The 19063-nt window shown below is 39.7% G+C and overlaps 1 protein-coding gene across 1 annotated transcript; it reads left to right on the top strand.

Moving 5' to 3' along the window:
• Positions 1 to 344: 344 nt before the first annotated feature.
• On the top strand, positions 345 to 16254 carry mtfp1 (mitochondrial fission process 1). The gene is made up of 4 exons (XM_034192593.1): positions 345 to 483; positions 10674 to 10801; positions 13154 to 13386; positions 13476 to 16254. The coding sequence occupies exons 1-4, from the start codon at positions 414 to 416 to the stop codon at positions 13525 to 13527; spliced, it is 483 nt and encodes a 160-aa protein (XP_034048484.1). The 5' UTR covers positions 345 to 413; the 3' UTR covers positions 13528 to 16254.
• Positions 16255 to 19063: the final 2809 nt, after the last annotated feature.

Genomic DNA, 19063 nt, shown 5'->3' on the forward strand with positions numbered 1-19063 from the left:
TTCAGACCATTGCGAAAAATAAGAACAAAATGAGAATTTATTTAATTTAGGGTGATTATGAAGGTAAGATTTTTAAAGACACTTTTTATAAAGGCAACTTACAAAAGACTCATGGTCAATTTTAACAGACGAAGATTTTTGCTTAAAAATACCATCAGAAACTGTATGGCAGACATTACTATTTATTTCAAATATATATATATATATATATATATATATATATATACACACACACAGAGTTTTTGCATTGTGAAATCGCTTCTCTTGTCACCATTCCATAAAGCATACTCTGCTGCCCTCTTGTGTCACTTTGTGGACTGTCATATTTAAAAGACACGCCCCCTTCACGGTGCCTCTCACTTACGCCGACTGTAGGTACAGCAGCAGCATCGTGGGATGGAGTGAAACAAGGCATGGATTCCACTGAGGAAAAACCGAGAAAAGAAGTCGACCTTTATCGTGACACATGGGTTCGTTTCCTGGGTACGTACACTTTGTCACATTTGGAATTTTGCGAAGTTTCGTTGAGTTTACTGTCAAAAGGATAGACTGAGGAGCTCGTGCGCTAGCCAAAAGTTAGCATGTTCGGCTAACCACTCTGCTAAAGATCTATTTATAGCAAACCGTGGATGTTGAAGGTCATTTGTTACCACTTGAACACCAAGGACATCGAAGAGTGGATAAAAAAAGTTAAGGTCTTGTTTTCGTGGCGTATTTAACATAACTTAAAACGCATATTGTAGTGGTGTCGACTCTCCGTAAAGGTAGTTCGGCAAGTTTAGACAGTGACTCTGAGTCATAGAGAAACGCCCGGAGACATGACCAGGATCTAACCCAAACACAGAGTCTGTCTGGCGGATTACAAGTTTCTTCTTTTTAAAGAGACCCCCTGTGATCAGGCTGAAGGTGCTGCTCATCTGACGGCTCAGAGAGTTTTAAGGACACGTGCACTGCGGTGTAGGTCATTGCTGAAGTAACCTTCTAATGGTTTTATCTTATTTCCATCTATTTTTCAGTTTGAGCAGAGGAAAAAAATAAAAATGGACAAAGTGACAAATCTACGTTGAGATTCTTCAAATTTAAACCTGTTCCTGCATCCCTTTCTAATTTTCTGCGATGTAAAAAGGCGAAATAATATCGCCTCACATTTCCAAATTAAATGAGAACAGATTGTTTCACATTTTCTCAACTTTGACGTGCCAAATCAGTCGAGAAGTATCTTTGTCCTATGCAATATCCCATAGACATGTCCGCCCCTGCTGGATGGTTAGTGCATGCTTGATTTGTGTCGATGTCAGAAAGCCAGTCAGACCGTTTATGCGCAGAAATGAACTAAAGCCAGAGAAGTATTGTTTCACAACGATTACAATTTACTTCTTAGTGCTTTTACATATGCTCATGATAGCGGTTGTTCCTTGTTATTTGTGTGATATTTTGTGATGTTTCCTGCCTATATCTTTCAATATCTATATTTTGACTTGTGTGTAATGATGCCTTCGAATGAAGTGATGCAATAAAGATTTTTATTTCATTCTAAACCAGTGCAGTGGAGTGTGAAGGACGGGTTTCATTCAAACTTTAGTGGGAATATTACTTCAATGAATATATACAGTGGCTTAGATTTTGGAGTAGTAGGGGTGTTGGCCAAGTGGTTAATGCGCTTGGTTTCAGTGCAGAAGGTTCCGGGTTCAAATCCCACCCCTGCCACATTTCTCCATGTAATGTGGAGTTGCATCAGGAAGGGCATCCGGCGTAAAACCTATGCCAGTTCAACATGCAGATCCACCTTGGATTTGCTGTGGCGACCCCAAGTGCAAACAAGGGAGCAGCCGAAGGGACTTACTATTAGATTTTGGAGTAGTTTGGTCAAAGGTATAGAAATGTGGTCCAGAAACACTTTTTTGTATAGCTCAGCAACCAAGAAGCATAGATTGATGATCTAAAGCATATATTGATCATCAAAATATTTGTGATTGATTGGTATGAGTGACTTGATAATTGAAATAAGCAGAAGTCATAGGGTTAAGCCATACATAGTCAAAACCACCATTACAGACATATTTCCTTGTACATTTACACTGCATCTGGAAAGTCTTCATGGCTTCACTTTTTCAAAGTGAAGTCAAAGTTCAGCCCAATCTAACTTTTACCACTGTGCGTTGTGACGTAGCTTTGCATTGTCCAACAGAAACAAGGCATCATTCTGAAACACTGAAGACTACAGTGCAGAAATGTGTCACAGAACTGCTAATTTATACACAGAAGTTTTCTGAAGAAAAAGCCTTGCAATTTTTTTTTTTTTTTTTACCTCAAAGAATTTCTGATTACTGTAAAAAGAGTTTCTTATATTAAAACATTTGTATTTAAAATAGTAAAAATTAAAAGATTCTTTTGAAACCTTTCTTCATCTGTAAATTAAAAGCATAACTTACCTGTTGTTTCAGATGAGATTATTTCTTGATCAACATTATAAGGAACCATGGACATTTATTTTTAGACAAATAAATAGCATGAAAATTAATGTGTACATGGTTTATTCATATCTGCATTTCAACCAGTAAAAAAAAGACAATGCTAATGTTTAGTAACGCTACGTTACAGTGCTAAAAATATACATTCCTCTTCAATGAACGACTTTGTTATTAAGTAAAAGTTGAATGAACTATCATCTTAATTGTCTTTATTTTTAGTTAGCGCATACCTTAAACACTTCGAGCTTGAAGCTAAATGATGGTATATAAGAGAAGCTGCATGCTGGTGCATTAAGCTGCAATTTACATGTGATCTGATTCGTCAACTAATTGCAAAAAAAAGGTAACAAGTCGATTATCAAAATAATCATTTGTGGCAGCCCTACTCTGGAGCGCTCTTGTTGTTAGCCTGTGGTGACAGTTCATCTTTCATCAGGACAGTGACCCTAAGCATGCAGCCAAGATATCAAAGGAGTGGCTTCAGGACAACTCTGTCAATGTCCTTGAGTGGCCCAGCCAGAGCCCAGACCAGAATCCATTTAAACATCTCTGGAGAGATTTGAAGATGGCTGTCCACTGATGCTCCCCATCCAACCTGGTGAAGTTTGAGAGGTGCTGCATAGAGGAATGGGCAAAACTGCCCAACGATAGGTGCGCCAAAGTTGTGGCATCATTTTCAAGAAGATTTGATGCTGTACTTGCTGGCAAAGGTACATCAACAAGATGTTGAGCAAAGGGTGTGAATACCTTTGCTTAATACATGTGATTTATTAGTTTGTTATTTTTAATACATTTGCAAAAATTTCAAAAACTTTTTCATTTCATTATGGGGTGTTGTGAGTAGAATTTTGAGAGAAAAAAAAAAATTTATTCCATTTTGGAATAAGGCTGTAACATAACAAAATGTGGAAAAAGTGAAGCGCTGTGAATACTTTCTGGATGCACCATGTTTCAGGTTTTATAGATCACATCAGTCTCTGATGCCGCTCATTGTTAGTTTCTTTGATTTCCATAGCCTAACGGTTCCAGAATTCAGGCAATCATTGACTGCAAAGGCTTTTTATCCAACTATAACTAGTCAGATTCCAACTATTATTTAAAATTGTGTTATGATGTTGGCCTCTGAAAATGGGGTGGGGAACTATGTACAAAAATGTCTGTAATTCCTAAATGGCTAATGTAATATCTTATTTTTGTGACTCATTTGAAACACTGGGATAGAGGAGAAATTTCTAGGAGCAGAGTGACTGTATGTGCCTTCCAATAAACAACGAAAACATCAGTTCATTGTTGCAGGTAATTCTAAACTAATGCACAGATGGTTATGAATGCTATAATAAATTTCTTCCCCTAAATCTTACACACTGTAGCTTTTAATGTCTTCTGTTTCTGATACTTTCTCTTCCTGCACTTCTTTCACTCTAACACACCTCCATGCTTTCCTGGGTACAGGGCAGGTGGTAAATCATAGAGTGCAATCTAAAGGCTTTCTCATAGTTCAGAATAGGGCCCCAGCCTGTTATCCTGAGGATGTAGCATATACATTTGTATTACTGAGTGCCTTGCTGGGAGATAATCTTATCAAGGTTCTCCATGTTATCACACTCTATTATACCAGTAAAGGTCTTATTGACTTGAACTCACATACACTGCTGGGGATCTTGATCCAGTAGTTAAACATTATTATGAACTCTACCAAGAAGGTAACATTTTCAGCCTTGTCTGTTGGCTGAATTTTTTAACGCAAGTGTTTATTCAAAAATAGCTAAAATGATTATCACAAACTCTGGTGAAATGTTTAACTATTCTTCTAGTTGCACCATGAAAATATTAACCCACGAGTGGCATGTGCATGTGGTATGCAACCAGTAGACATTAATACAAGCATTTATTGTCAAATTTAAACAGGGGCCGTCCTGCACGGGCTGTGTGCTACATCAGTGTTATAGCCACATTGTATCACAGCTTGTATGTGCTTCCAACAGACAATGAGGGGAATTGAAATACAAAATATTTAGGAATACTAAATACTGATCTAGTATTGATGATGTGCATGCAGGTTTTATTCAAACAAAACAAGTGGTTATTGCAGCTAAGACGTTTGTTTTTAAATAATCTTTCAAATAAAAAATTGTTAAGTAGATATGATTAATTTCCAAGATAAATCTTGATTTGAGTGCTTTAAATGGAGATGCTTTAAGTAAATCTGACCTGTGAATATTGTCAGGACTGTAAGTAGTTTAAAGTGACAACTTTAATAATTTTGTGTCTGTACACCACCTCAGTGGAGTTGTAGTCAAACCATCAAGATGTGCTTGTAATGTCGACTTTTGGCTTTACTTCAAGAGGCGTCACAAAATCATCATTGCATCAACTGTTCGGGAGATACAGACATTTGTATTACACCCCCCCCCCCTTTTTTTTTTTCCAGAACCCACAAATAATTGTGCAAATTCAGTATAAGGATAATTTTTGTCCTTGTAAATCAGAAAAGGTGACTGGTATCAGACTTGTGCCAGTCAACATGCAGATCAACACCAGATCTGTTGTGACAACCACAAGCAGTATGAGAGAAACCAAAAGAAATGACTATCAGATGTTACAGACTAAATACTGAAAGAACTGACCATGACGACAGCCTGCAGTAGCCATAGTACCTCTAATGCGACAGCTTCCTTTCCCACGGTACGACAGTAAAATGCAGTGTTTGCACGCCAGTCTGTTTTGTCAGTATCATTGACAGAGAACGACACCGACAGCGGAATTTGACTCCATCTCATGCTGATAGTTGTGATGCCACTGAACCAAAGATAATAGTGCCTGTGTGACTGGGGTGCATTTTACATGTAATTTGTATGCACCACTGGCATGTGGCTTCTTTGACTCAGATGTTAATGAGACAAGGACATTTTAGTCATTCAAGCATTTTGGAGAAGATCATACAGAATTTATCATATGGTGATGGTCAAGAGAATTTCAGTGATTAACACTCTGCTGGGCCTGCTGGCAGGCTACTTTTAGCATCTGTCTTTGTCGCATCATAACTCTGTAATCAGTTTAATAGGGCTGAAACTAACAGTTGTTTTTGTGATTGAAAAATCTGTCTTGATTGACTTGAATTAATCAAATTTAGGTTAAAATGTACTGGTAAGTCATAGCCCTAAATTCTGCCAATAACATTCAGCCTTGTAGTATTATTATTATTAGTCACAAAAAGTATTGATTAAACAAAATCCCAACATGGCAAATGAAGTACCAAACATTAAAAGAAAAATCTATAGGCAACACACACACACACACACACAAGGTGGAAGCTCAGTTTTATAACTTAAGTGGTTCCGAAATGTTCTTCTTAAACCAAAACCAATTTTCCCACAAGAAACAATGTAAAATAGATAAATCAGTTCCTGGCCCCAAAAAGAACACCAATTTTACCTTTTTAACAGCATTTCATGCATAAAAGGCAGAAAAAAAATGCAAAGAAAAAGCATAGTATCAGATACAAAATACTGTACAGTAATTATAATAAAACAGACAGTTTAATTTCAACATACCTGTACAGAAGAATCAATTAGAACATCAGGTAACTGAACTTCTGAACGGATCAGGCACTTCTTGCAGTGAAACTGTAGTCAGATTTAATGTTGTATGCTAACAACATTAGCACTTTTAGCAGCTGTCAGTAGCTTCACCCCATTAGCTCCACTTAATGTATGATTACTGGAAAAATATGTGGCTCATAACATTTAATGTCTACAACAAAGTAAACCATTAGGAGAACTATTGTGCAGTCCACAAAAATGTGATTTAATAAACACCCAAAGACAAACTTTCTTGCTTCTTCTTCTGCTTTCGAATTTATTGGTGGATTGCAACCCAACAGGGTGCAATACCAGCACCTGCTTCAGTGGAGAGGTGTTCGTGAACCAAGACTTTGTTCAAAAAGTGAAATATGTTTGTGAACTGATTTGTTTGTAAACAGTGTGTGTGTATATATATGTGTGTGTGTGTGTGTGTGTGTGTGTGTATATATATATATATATATACACACACACACAGACAGAGTGAGGAAAATAAGTATTTGAACACCCTGCGGTTTTGCAAGTTCTCCCACTTAGAAATCATGGAGGGGTCTGAAATTTTCATCTTTGGTGCACGTCCACTGTGAGAGACATAATCTAAAAACAAAAATCCGGAAATCACAATGTATGAGTTTTTTTTTAAATAATTTATTTGTATGTTGCTGCTGCAAATAAGTATTTGAACATCTGTGAAAATCAATGTTAATGTTGTTAATGTTAATGTTTGGTACACTAGCCTTTGTTTGCAATTACAGAGGTCAAATGTTTCCTGTAGTTTTTCACCAGGTTTGCACACACTACAGCAGGGATTTTGGTCCACTCCTCCATACAGATCTTCTCCAAATCTTTCAGGTTTGGAGTTTCAGCTCCCTCCAAAGATTTTCTATTGAGTTTAGGTCTGGAGACTGACCAGGCCACTCCAGGACCTTGAAATGCTTCTTACGGAGCCCCTCCTTAGTTGTCCTGGCTGTGTGTTTGGGGTCATTGTCCTGCTGGAAGACCCAGCCATGACCCATCTTCAATGCTCTTACTGAGCATTGAAGATTACTGAATATGTGTGTGTGTTTAATTTAATTAGTTTATAATGCGCCAAATCACAGCAAAAGCCGCCTCAAGGTGCCTTACATAAAACAAGTCAACATAAAATTGAATAAATAATTAAAAATGAATAAAAAATAATTCAAAAACATAAATAAGAGAGAATAAGAGAATAAAAATAGGTTTTGAGTCTTGACTTAAAAATGTCCACGGACTCGGACTGCCTTACGGTCGCAGGAAGACTGTTCCACAGGTTGGGTGTATGATACGAAAAGGCTCTTTGACCTGCTGACTTCTTCACCCTGGGAACACAGAGAAGTCCCGCATCCTGCGACCGCAAAGCCCGGGCCAGCACGTAGAGTTCCACCAGATCAGCCAGATAAGATGGCGCCAGTCCATGAACAACCTTATAAGTCAATAGCAAAACCTTAAAATCTGCTCTCACAGAGACGGAGCCAGTGCAAAGATGCCAAAATGGGTGTGATATGTTCAGACCTTCTGCTACGTGTCAGAAGTCTGGCGGCAGCATTCCGAACCTGCTGAAGACCCCTAATGCTGGACTGTGGTAATCCTGAAAATAGAACATTACAATAATCTAGTTTAGAAGAAACAAAAGCATGAATCAGGGTCTCAGAATCAGCCATGGACAGGATGGGCGGATCCTCAATATATTACTCAGATGGAAAAAACAGTCCTAGTAACATCCCTGATGTGGAGGTCAAAAGACAACGTGGGATCAAAAATTACCCCAGGGTTCCTCATTTTGTCCGTATGATGTATTACACACGAACCCAGGCTGAGCGCCAGCTGGTCAAACTGATGCCGATGTCTTGCTGGACCAAGAACCATCATTTCAGTCTTATCAAAGTTTAAAAGTAGGAAGTTACTAGACATCCAACTTATCACTGATAGAAGACAGTCCTCCAGGGATTTTATGGGAGTGAGATTTCCCGCAGTTATCGGCATGTACAACTGAGTATCATCAGCATAATAATGAAAGGCAATCCCAAAACTCCACAGTATACGTCCAAGGGGTGCCACATACAGGGAGAAAAGCAAGGGGCCTAAAACAGATCCCTGTGGAACCCCAAATCTCATGTCAGCAAGGTCAGAGGTAGTGCCATTATACAAGACACATTGAAAACGACTGGACAGATATGACGTCAACCAGGCAAGGGCACTTCCAGTAATCCCCCAAAAATTCTCCAACCTATTGAGCAAAATATGATGATCCACGGTATCAAACGTAGCACTGAGATCTAACAACACCAAAACCGTAGTGGTGTCTGAGTCCATTGCTCACAGAAGATCAATCACTACTTTAGTGAGCGCTGTCTCTGTGGAGTGATATTTCTCAAAAAGATCATTCTCAGTAAGGTGGTCTACGAGCTGCTGTGAAACCACCTTTTCTAAAATTTTGGAACAGAATGATAGATTTGATATCGGCCTGTAATTTTTCAATACACTAGGGTCAAGATTAGATTTCTTAAGTAATGGTTTAATCACTGCTGATTTAAAACATTTCGGAACAGATCCAGAGGTTAATGACAGATTAATAATTTCCAGCACAGTCGGCCCAAGAGTGGGCCACAGGTCCTTAAACAGTTTTGTTGGTATGGGATCAAATAAACAGGTTGTGCTTTTTGTAGACACCACAAGTTTCGTCAGCACGCCCAATGAAATACTATTAAATTCTGTCAATCTAGGTAACACCTCAATGGTAGTGCCCACCTCCATAGCAGGTTTTAATGGGCTGAGGCGTGCTGAGATATGCTCAGCCTAATATCTTCTATTTTCTTCTCAAAATAATCCAAGTAATCCGGTGCTGAAAAGGGAGAAGGACTAACAGTTGGCTGCCCGTGAATAAGAAATGCGACCATGTCAAACAAAAACTTTGAGTTATGTTTGTTTTTACTGATCAAATCAGAGTAATAGGGCCGCTTCGTGGCCAGTAGTGCATGCTTATAATCTAAAATAGCATCCCGCCACACAAGGCGGAACACCTCTAATTTGGAATAACGCCATTTCCGTTCCAAACCTCTAGCCTTCTGCCTGAGGTCACGCAAATAATCATTGAACCAAGGTGACTGTGCCTTAGGAGGGCATGACCTTAAAAGAGGAGGTGCAATCTTATCAAGTGTAGTTTTAAGCGTTAAATTTATACTATCCGCGAGGCTGTCCACTGATTTAGCATTCTCCAGATTCAAAGCTAAAATATCAGGTAGTCTGGCCTCAAGTTCAGTCATAGTTGAGGGTTTAATAGGACGCCGCAGTTGTAGACAAGGTTGTTGTTCCACTAAACACGGCAACGTAAATGTAAACCTGATAAGTGAATGGTCAGAGACTATAGATGCAAGAGGCAAAATGTCAATATTTGTGACAGCAAACCCACGTGCAAGAACCAGATCCAGGGTATTTCCATTAATGTGTGTTGGGTCCTGAATGCATTGCTGGAATCCTAAAGCATCCACAATTTGCATAAATGATTTGCTAAGGGGATCAGAGGGCTTATTTATATGAATGTTAAAGTCACCAATAATCAGAATGTTATCTGCACTAGTTGACAAACTAGAGATGAACGCACCAAATTCATCTAAGAAATCAGAGTATGGGCCAGGGACAGTATAAACAGTGACAAAGTAACATAGCTGAGCTCCAGTTTTATGACCCTGACAGTACTTAGCATCATGGGCATAACGGAGAGTCAGATGCTCAAAGGAATTATGTTTATGACCCCCAACAGCTAATAAAGAAAACCTAGATTTGTAAATAAAAGCCACACCCCCACCTTGCTTCACACCACAAGACACGTGACTAAATGTGTACGCTGGTGGACAGGCCTCATTCAGAGGAAGGAGAGTTGTGGGTTTGAGCCAGGTTTCACACAAGCCAGTCATATCTAAATGATGATCCATGATTAAATCATTAATCAACAATGATTTTGAGGACAGTGATCTGATGTTCAGGAGACCCAGGGTAAGGACCTCAGTGGGGATGACAGTCTCACTGTTCGGAACCCGGCAAAGCAAGCCCAGGTTCAGAGAGCGCCACTGGCGCACATCAATACGGTGAAGACGTAGACGTCCGGGCCGATAGTCCTCAGAGCCGACCAGTGGCACCACACAGGCTTTAACCGGATCCACAAGGTGCCAGGGCAGCACAGATCCTGCCAGAATTCTGTGCACAGCTCGTCCAGAAGGCAAACAGCAGGCCAAACAGAGCTTCAGCTTCACCAGACGTCCACTTCGTCTCCCGCGGCGACGATTGCGCTTTCAGACGAAAGGCAGCGCAGGAGCACGGCACAGAAAAGCCGGCACCTCCGATAAAAATGGGGGCGGAAAGTTCTGTCCACCCGCCGATAACCACACCGCACCACGAACCGGGGAGATCCAGCAGAGTTTGGCGATCATACACCTTCAATGCCTCTGATTCAAAAACAGCATAAATTAAAAACAATAAAATAACAGACTGGAGAGCAGCAGACGAGCAGCCAGACACAACGGCGCCATCTTGGCACTCCCTCTCATTCAAAAACTAGGTTGAAAAATGTATGAAAGTCATGGTGTTTTTCATGTGTCTACAGGCTATGCTAATGAGGTTGGGGAGGCTTTTCGTGCCTTGGTGCCGGTGAGTTTGGTATGGACCAGTTACATTGTGGCTACTACGTATGTTACTGCTGATGCTGTGGACAAAGGGAAGAAAGCAGCTGTGGTAAGATGCTTCAAAGAGCTACGTTATCTGTGCTGTTTCCCACCCGCATGCACACATCTTTTGTTTGTGTGTGAATGGAACAATTAGGGGTGTGCTGGTGTGATATTTTGGTTCATTATCCGCCCAATATTGGCCAAAATTACGAGATTGGATGTTGAAATACAACCCCTGGCAAAAATTATGGAATCACCGGCCTCAGAGGATGTTCATTCAGTTGTTTAATTTTGTAGAAAAAAAGCAGATCACAGACATGACACAAAACTAAAGTCATTTCAAATGGCAACTTTCTGGCTTTAAGAAACACTATAAGAAATCAAGAAAAAGAGATTGTGGCAGTCAGTAACGGTTACTTTTTTAGACCAAGCAGAGGAAAAAAATATGGACTCACTCAATTCTGAGGAATAAATTATGGAAGCACCCTGTAAATTTTCATCCCCCAAATTAACACCTGCATCAAATCAGATCTGCTCATTGACATTGACCCTATGCCATGACATTGACCCTATGTGTCTTTTTGCAAGGAATGTTTTTGCAGTTTTTGCTCTATGGCAAGATGCATTATCATCTTGAAAAATGATTTCATCATCCCCAAACATCCTTTCAATTGTCCAAAATATCAACATAAACTTGTGCATTTATTGATGATGTAATGACAGCCATCTCCCCAGTGCCTTTACCTGACATGCAGCCCCATATCATCAATGACTGTGAAAATATACATGTTCTCTTCAGGCAGTCATCTTTATAAATCTCATTGGAAAGGCACCAAACAAAAGTTCCAGCATCATCACCTTGCCCAATGCAGATTCGAGATTCATCACTGAATATGACTTTCATCCAGTCATCCACAGTCCACAGTTGCTTTTCCTTAGCCCATTGTAACCTTGTTTTTTTCTGTTTAGGTGTTAATGATGCCTTTCGTTTAGCTTTTCTGTATGTAAATCCTATTTCCTTTAGGCGGTTTCTTACAGTTTGGTCACAGACATTGACTCCAGTTTCCTCCCATTCGTTCCTCATTTGTTTTGTTGTACATTTTTCGATTTTTGAGACATATTGCTTTAAGTTCTGTCTTGACGCTTTGATGTCTTCCTTGGTCTACCAGTATGTTTGCCTTTAACAACCTTCCCACGTTGTTTGTATTTGGTCCAGAGTTTAGACACAGCTGACTGTGAACAACCAACATCTTTACAGAAAACTAAAGCAATATGTCTCAAAAATCGAAAAATGCACTCGAAGAAAGCACTGACACCATGTTTTTTTTTGTTTGTTTGTTTGTTTTTCTTCATAAAGACAGCAGATGTGATCAGACGTGAGTGACCTCTGGGGTGATGTACACATATTAATGCAGCACAGGCTCACAGCAGGCGTTTTTGCTAGACTCTTTCAGCACCTTGGACAGTGGTGCAGCCCGATGCTCATGTCTCAAACTAGTGTAGTCAGTAGAGTCCAACAAATTACTGGTGGATCCTGTAATTGTGGCCAATATTGGACCGATATGACCTAAAATACAAATGCATCTGATTGGTATTGTATCAGACCTGAAAAAGTGGTATTGTGTTTCCCTAGTACCAATGGTACAACCATTGTTAGAAGTGCATAAATATTTCATATTGTCAGTGTAATGCTGCAATGGTATTGGTTAATAGTCCGAATACTGATACTGGAACCTTCAGTATCTGCTGATACCAATCTGTTAATAGTCTGAATGTACTTTGCTAACTGTGCTATTGAACAAGACATGAACCCTAGCTACGAAACAAATATTGTACTCCCCTAAACCCCCCCTTACATAGGGATGGAGTACCTTCTGCATCCCTTGTGTGACCAGAATATTAGGAAGGATGCCACAGGACAGTAAATGATTGCACTGCACATGCCTAGGTAGTACAAAGAAGACTCAGTGGAAGCACACAGGACGCCATGGTCGGCATAAATTTTTGAGCATGTTCAAAACAAAATGCAGAAGGATGAAGAGGCTGGAGACACTCGAAGAAAGCACTGACGACACCATGTTTTTTTTTTTTTTGTTTGTTTGTTTGTTTTCTTCATAAAGACAGCAGATGTGATCAGACGTGAGTGACCTCTGGGGTGATGTACACATATTAATGCAGCACAGGCTCACAGCAGGCGTTTTTGCTAGACTCTTTCAGCACCTTGGACAGTGGTGCAGCCCGATGCTCATGTCTAAAACTAGTGTAGTCAGTAGAGTCCAACAAATTACTGGTGGATCCTGTAATTGTGGCCAATATTGGACCGATATGACCTAAAATACAAGATCTGTGCACCCCTGTATCCTGAAATCCAACTAGTTGTTTTTACGCCATTACTGATTTTTGCACCTCTTGCCCCAAGGCTCATGGGGAAAACCCTGGAAGGACAGCACGAGTGGCTGTGGCAGTGGTGGATACGTTTGTGTGGCAGGCCCTCGCCTCTGTGATCATTCCGGGCTTCACCATCAACCGTGTGTGTGCTGCTTCACTCCACCTGATGGGCAGAGCCACCAGGTGGCCGCTGCCCGTACGCAAGTGGACCACTACAGCTATAGGCCTTTCCACCATCCCCTTCATCATCACACCTATAGATAGGTTAGCATTTGGTTAAGTCCTGATCCAATCATCAGTCCCTCGACACATCTGACTGAATTCATTCATTATTGTCCTCTGTTACCCTACAGGTCAGTGGATTTGCTGCTGGATTCAAGCCTTCGGAAGCCTACGATGAGGTAGAGAAGCACAAATAAGAAGCATTGGTGCAGGACAGGTTGACCCTCCTCGTGAAGAAACCCAGTCCAGTCTACATAAAGTTGTGCTGGTTCAACACCACTGTGACGTGTATCAGGGAGCAAGATTTATGTTCAGTACAGAAAAATGTTTGAGTCAGGGATGTGTAGTAAAATATGAACATGTCTGATGTGAAATGGGGATATCCCGCTGTTTAATTTTTTTATTTTATTTTTTAGCAGGAACATGGCATGCGTGTGTTTCCTGCTGTCATTATACTGATTGTGCTTTAAAGGGTTCGAGCCTGAACTGTTTCTCTGACTTGCAGAGCTCACATGCAGTCAGCTAGAGACGGCGTCAACATAATCCACACTTGCTGTGCTTGTATAATCAGTGGTACTGTAATAATGAGCAAAAAAAGCCAATTTTGTTATGTGTTCCTCTATTTGTAGTTTTATTTAAAGTTTGTCTTGAATCGTTTGTCGTTTCATCCTGAAAATATGTGTCTGTTACTTGGGACTGATGTTTTAAAAGGGTTTGCTATTGCACTTTTTTTTCCTCTATTCTACCTTAGTGTTGGTGATGGGAGTCATTCTGGTTTACACTTGGAGAATTTTGTTAATCAAAGATGTCCTTTACTGTACATTATACACTAGGTTAAGGTACTCAGAATACTTATTGTAACATCACGTAATTTAGCAGCCAGTCTCAAATGATGATTGCACAGCATCTGTTCATTTTCAGGTTGCAGCCAAGTATTAACTTCTTTAATCGTATTCTTGTAGCATCAAGAGATAACTTGCCTAGACGCTATACTTCCTGTTATTTCAAGCCAATTATCTAGTGGAACTTTTGGTGTTCACATAAAATTGTTGCACAATACTTGAAGGTCGGTGACACCTCTAGCTGAAGAGTAACTAAAATATAAGTTCATGCTTTAACAACCGAGCCATATGAGACATTGTTACCAAAAAAGCCCCAATGCTCTACTCACCTTTGGCAATTGTTCGTTTGCAAGCAATCCTTCTTTGAAAATTTAGGAAGTTGTCCATTGAGTCAACGAGGCGTGCCACTTTTACATGTACGATACTGGAACCTTGAGTATCTGCGAATACCTATACAACCCAACACTATTTTCCGCATCTTAAAACAATAATCTGTTAATTAATGCTTTTGTCTGGGTGGTTTTGCTGACCTTGCCATCTACATAGCCCACTCAAACTGACAAATAAAAAAATTATACTCCCCTAAAGGAAAATGTACATAGCTCAGTGAAATCCAATAATTTTGGCCTATATCAGACCTGATACTGATCCAAGATATCAGATTGGCACACCCTTGGGATAAAAACCTCTACAAGTTGGCAATAAAGTAACGCTAATGGTGTACTAATAAAAAATAAAACGCCACCATGTCAGCGGTTCTACAAATGTGTAGAAATATGATCAGCTCAACATACTTTTTTGTTTTATTCTAATATGCCAATTTATAACAATCCTGTGCTGTTTTCAGATGTTAGCGTTTGTCAGTTCCTTTATAGTTGATGCAGCATATTGAAAATTGTCTCTAAAAATTCAATAATATCACTACCTAATGTGTGGGCAATATTGATAATGTATGGACTACACTGAGTAAACTGAAATTTGAGTCCTACTGTCTGTCTCTTATTGATATGTTTAGTTTTATAGCAAGTTTTCCAAAAAGTGATTTCTCTCATCTCTTAGAATTGTGAAATGCGAGTCCAGCACTCAGAGGCTTGATTAAAGTCAATAGTTTTGATGTCTCCGATGGTTTTAAATTGTGAACTTGTCCTCTTAAAATTTACAGGTATTTCATACTTTGTGGGGCTCGATATTAAACTGTAGCTCATTTTTAAATATGCAAGAAGGTCATTGTATAAATATGATGGACTTCCATATTAAAAGGGATTGTACTTTACATTTAAGGTACATAGTTACATAATATTAAAAGTTTCACTATAAGGGGAAATGTGATGGAGTGTAGCTTGAAACTTGGAGCCGTCATGCTACAGTGTGGAATATACTGTATTGTGATTGGTTATTGCCAATTTTGCTGTCATATTGTATAATTTTTTTAGCAGTATAAGTACTGTGTCAATGTCACATTGAATTCACATGGTTGTGACTGAGTTTTTCAGTGTGGATGTGCAATTTTGCTTGTTCATGCTGAGTGCTGATACAAGTGTTGTAGTGGTACCTATTCAAAGAATACATAACAAAAACTGCTTACAAGACTTTTTTAAGTGGTTAAAATGCCTGAATGGTCCAACAAATAAAGCAGAAGTACATCAGTACTGTATTTACAAAACGCAGAACTTTCCTTTTCATTTGGTGGTAAAACAACAGTAATACATACCTACGAAATCCTGTCCCATCTTTATGTCCAACTTGAGAAATAAATATTTTTTATTAATGCATGCTGCAAATTGAGGCAGATGTTTAGCTTTATTTTTTTAAATGAATATTTTACGTGTTCAGATGTGGCAGGTGGCTGAGAAGTGAGATGTTTTTGACACACTTGGAAGCCTCAAAACCATTTCCCTTTCCTGTAGTTCCCAAGATAGAATATCTTTCAAATGTGAAGTCGGCTGTAACTCTGTTCATTGTAATCGACAGCTTTTATTCACATATTTTACACTGGAACTACTTCTACAGCACTGAAAAACCAACTCACTTCTGACTCCATAGTGAAATAAATTGTATCGTAAAAGAATGTCTGATGTTTTTTTCTTCCCTTGAAACATGGTATAAAATGTCACATTGTCAAAATATGTTTTTGTTGCTGTTTGTCAGCAGGGTTTCCTCAAAAGATGGAGCGATTTCAGTTCAACTAGGTAGGAATCTGAGTCAAGATTTGATTACATTTTGGTGCAGATCCAACTCAAGGAATGGATCTCTGATCTTTGATCTGTCCTTTTATCTTGATCATGCATTTGAACTTAAAGCTATGAACTAGAGTTCTTTGATCCAGTAATTGGGATTAAAATTTTTTTTCCCAGTGATTCAACCCTTGATAGACATGGCAGCTAAAAGAGAAATCTGTGTTAGTGAGTCAAAGACAATCACAATTAGGATCAAAGGTCAGTGACCAGTGATGGAGATCAGAGTTCACCAAGCAAGATCTAAAGGAATTGTGTTCAAGGGTCAGTGTTTGTTGTTAAAGGTCAGCAATAGGGGTCAGAGATGAGTGACCGGGATTAAACAAAAATAATCAGGATCAATTAGTTTAGCAATCAGGAATGGGAGTCAGGATGAAAGATGAGGGATCAGATCAGGATCCATTACAAACAAAAGGTGGCTAATCAGAATCAAAGGTGTGTGTTCAGGCTTGATCAGTAGGTTTAATTTGGTCTTCATTCACATAGTGATCCAGAGCTGGTGCACAAAAAATTATTTTGTGTAGGGGCAAGAATTAGAAATTAGTTTGGAGCTTTAATTAAAGGGGACTGTGGGTCTGCAGCAGAGGATTGCACACTGTGAGTCTCCTAATTGTATTTGCGTTGCATTTTATATTCCTAAGTAACTGCAGCTGATGTGAACGTTTGGAGTGATTGAGACAGAACCGCCGCAGGAGCTTTGGATAATAGTGATTGACAGCTGTATTTGGGGGAAAAATATTGAGCTGGGATGCGTTTTTAGTCTGCAGCGTGACAAGCCTCCCTAAGAAAACCTCCCTACAGTGTGATTTCAAATGGCAACAAAACAACTTGCTTGTTCAAAACCACTTCCTGCACTTACCATTACTGTCAGATGAAGAGGTGGAATTCACGGCAAGCGTTAACCAATGAAATGGAAGCACTCAGGAGGGCATTAGAAGAGGCAATTTAGGGAGTTCAGTTGCAGTGATTTATCTTGATTGAGTCAGGAGGCCACAGCTGATGCCAATTCTGCCGAAGTGCATTAGCCCACATAAACAGCAGAATGGGAACCGTGGCGGTGGATACAGTCATGTTTGCTCTCAGGGTTGTGGTTTTGATGGGTTTGGTCACAACAGGTGGTCCATTAGGTAACAAAGGGCAGCAATATTCACCTGCAATGTTCCAAGTCCTGCATGTCTCACTGCAGTTGTACATTTCCAGATGTTTCCCGATACAGCTGGGGTCAGTGGATTTTTCCTAATGAGCCACAGTACGATTATTCTGATGGACAGTTTGTAACAGTAGAGGATACTACAGTCCCCAACACTCAACCAGATGAGAACAGACCAACGCCCTCGGACCAGCCAATGACGACTTCAGAGCTGTATACTACGGAGGTACAAGGTTAGTGCTGCATGTTTTCTGTGCTACCTGGGCCTAACTGGATCAGGTGCTGGATGGCACCAACTTTGTCACATGATTACTATAACTGCAAGATGCATGGAAGTGTAGATTTGAACAAAGATGGCCTGGAGGTTTCAGCATCTGCTGATACAATCAATGCCCTCTCTCATTTTAAACAGTAAACAAGAAAGCCTGCAACACTCCTAAACTAAGACACTACTAATAAATACAGAGCACAAACACAAAAAGCATTAATTCAACAATGGGCTTTTTATTGTTTGACTGCAAACAGAACGCTGGCAAATATAGTCTGCAGCAATATAACTTTTAAAAGTGTTTGCTGCAAATTCAGACAGTAGTACTTATGACATGAGGTTTCTGTCTGGAAAACTTCAACTGACATCTGTTGGTCAATACGCTGCAAATAGTAGAAGTGAAGATGTAACGGGCTTAACAGTAGAATCTAAGTAAACTCTGCCAACAAACTGCTGTTTGTGTTGGTACTTCTGTGCAGAGTATTTTGAATGTTGTATTTGCAGCAGACACACGAGCAAATTAAATGGATTTTTATTGCTCTTATGCACTAAATAAGGTTTAATCTTCATTGTATTGTTGCAATAACAAATATTGTGATTCTGCATGTACTTCAGATTATGTTTGTTAATGTGTGTATAAATGATGCAGTGTTTATTTATTTATTCGAATTTCCAACATCAATTCCAGCAATTTTGGTCAATTGTTGAACAAACTATCCAAAATATCAGATTGGTGCACCTCTACAACTTGATACAGTCTCGTCTGTTAAACTATGCCTTCTGGACTATACTAACTTGATGCACTTCTTGTTTTCACAGAATCAGGCGGCGGATCCTCGGTATGGAAGCCGATCGTGGTGACGGTGGGGTTACTGGTGGCTATAGTGTCTCTTCTGAGTGTTGGGTATTACCTCTGTGTGGAGAGGGGAGGCAGAATTCGCTATCGGCCGCAAACAGACGTTTACACTTAAATGTTAATAAAACAGCGTTTGACATCGGCCTCGTGTTTATAGTCAAAGTAAAACCGTACAGTTGGTATGTTACCTCATGTCGTGGAGGTGATGAGGTCCCATACACCTTTTGACTAAGGTAATGCAAGTCATGGAGGACCTGAGGGCTCTGACCCCCCCCCGGAAAAAAGTAAATTTGGAGGTTTGAAAGCACATGTATACCTTTAGACACCCTAAAAGTGGACCATACCCTTTCTTGACCTGAGCCGGACCTC

Source organism: Thalassophryne amazonica, chromosome 17 (assembly GCF_902500255.1).
Source record: "Thalassophryne amazonica chromosome 17, fThaAma1.1, whole genome shotgun sequence".
NCBI classification, from domain to species: Eukaryota; Metazoa; Chordata; class Actinopteri; order Batrachoidiformes; family Batrachoididae; genus Thalassophryne; species Thalassophryne amazonica.

Coding starts and splice junctions, on each gene's coding strand:
- mtfp1 (XM_034192593.1), top strand. CDS start 414: ATGGATTCCACTGAGGAAAAACCGAGAAAAGAAGTCGACCTTTATCGT. Junction 484..10,673: donor CACATGGGTTCGTTTCCTGG/GTACGTACACTT, acceptor ATGTGTCTACAG/GCTATGCTAATGAGGTTGGG. Junction 13,387..13,475: donor ATCATCACACCTATAGATAG/GTTAGCATTTGG, acceptor GTTACCCTACAG/GTCAGTGGATTTGCTGCTGG.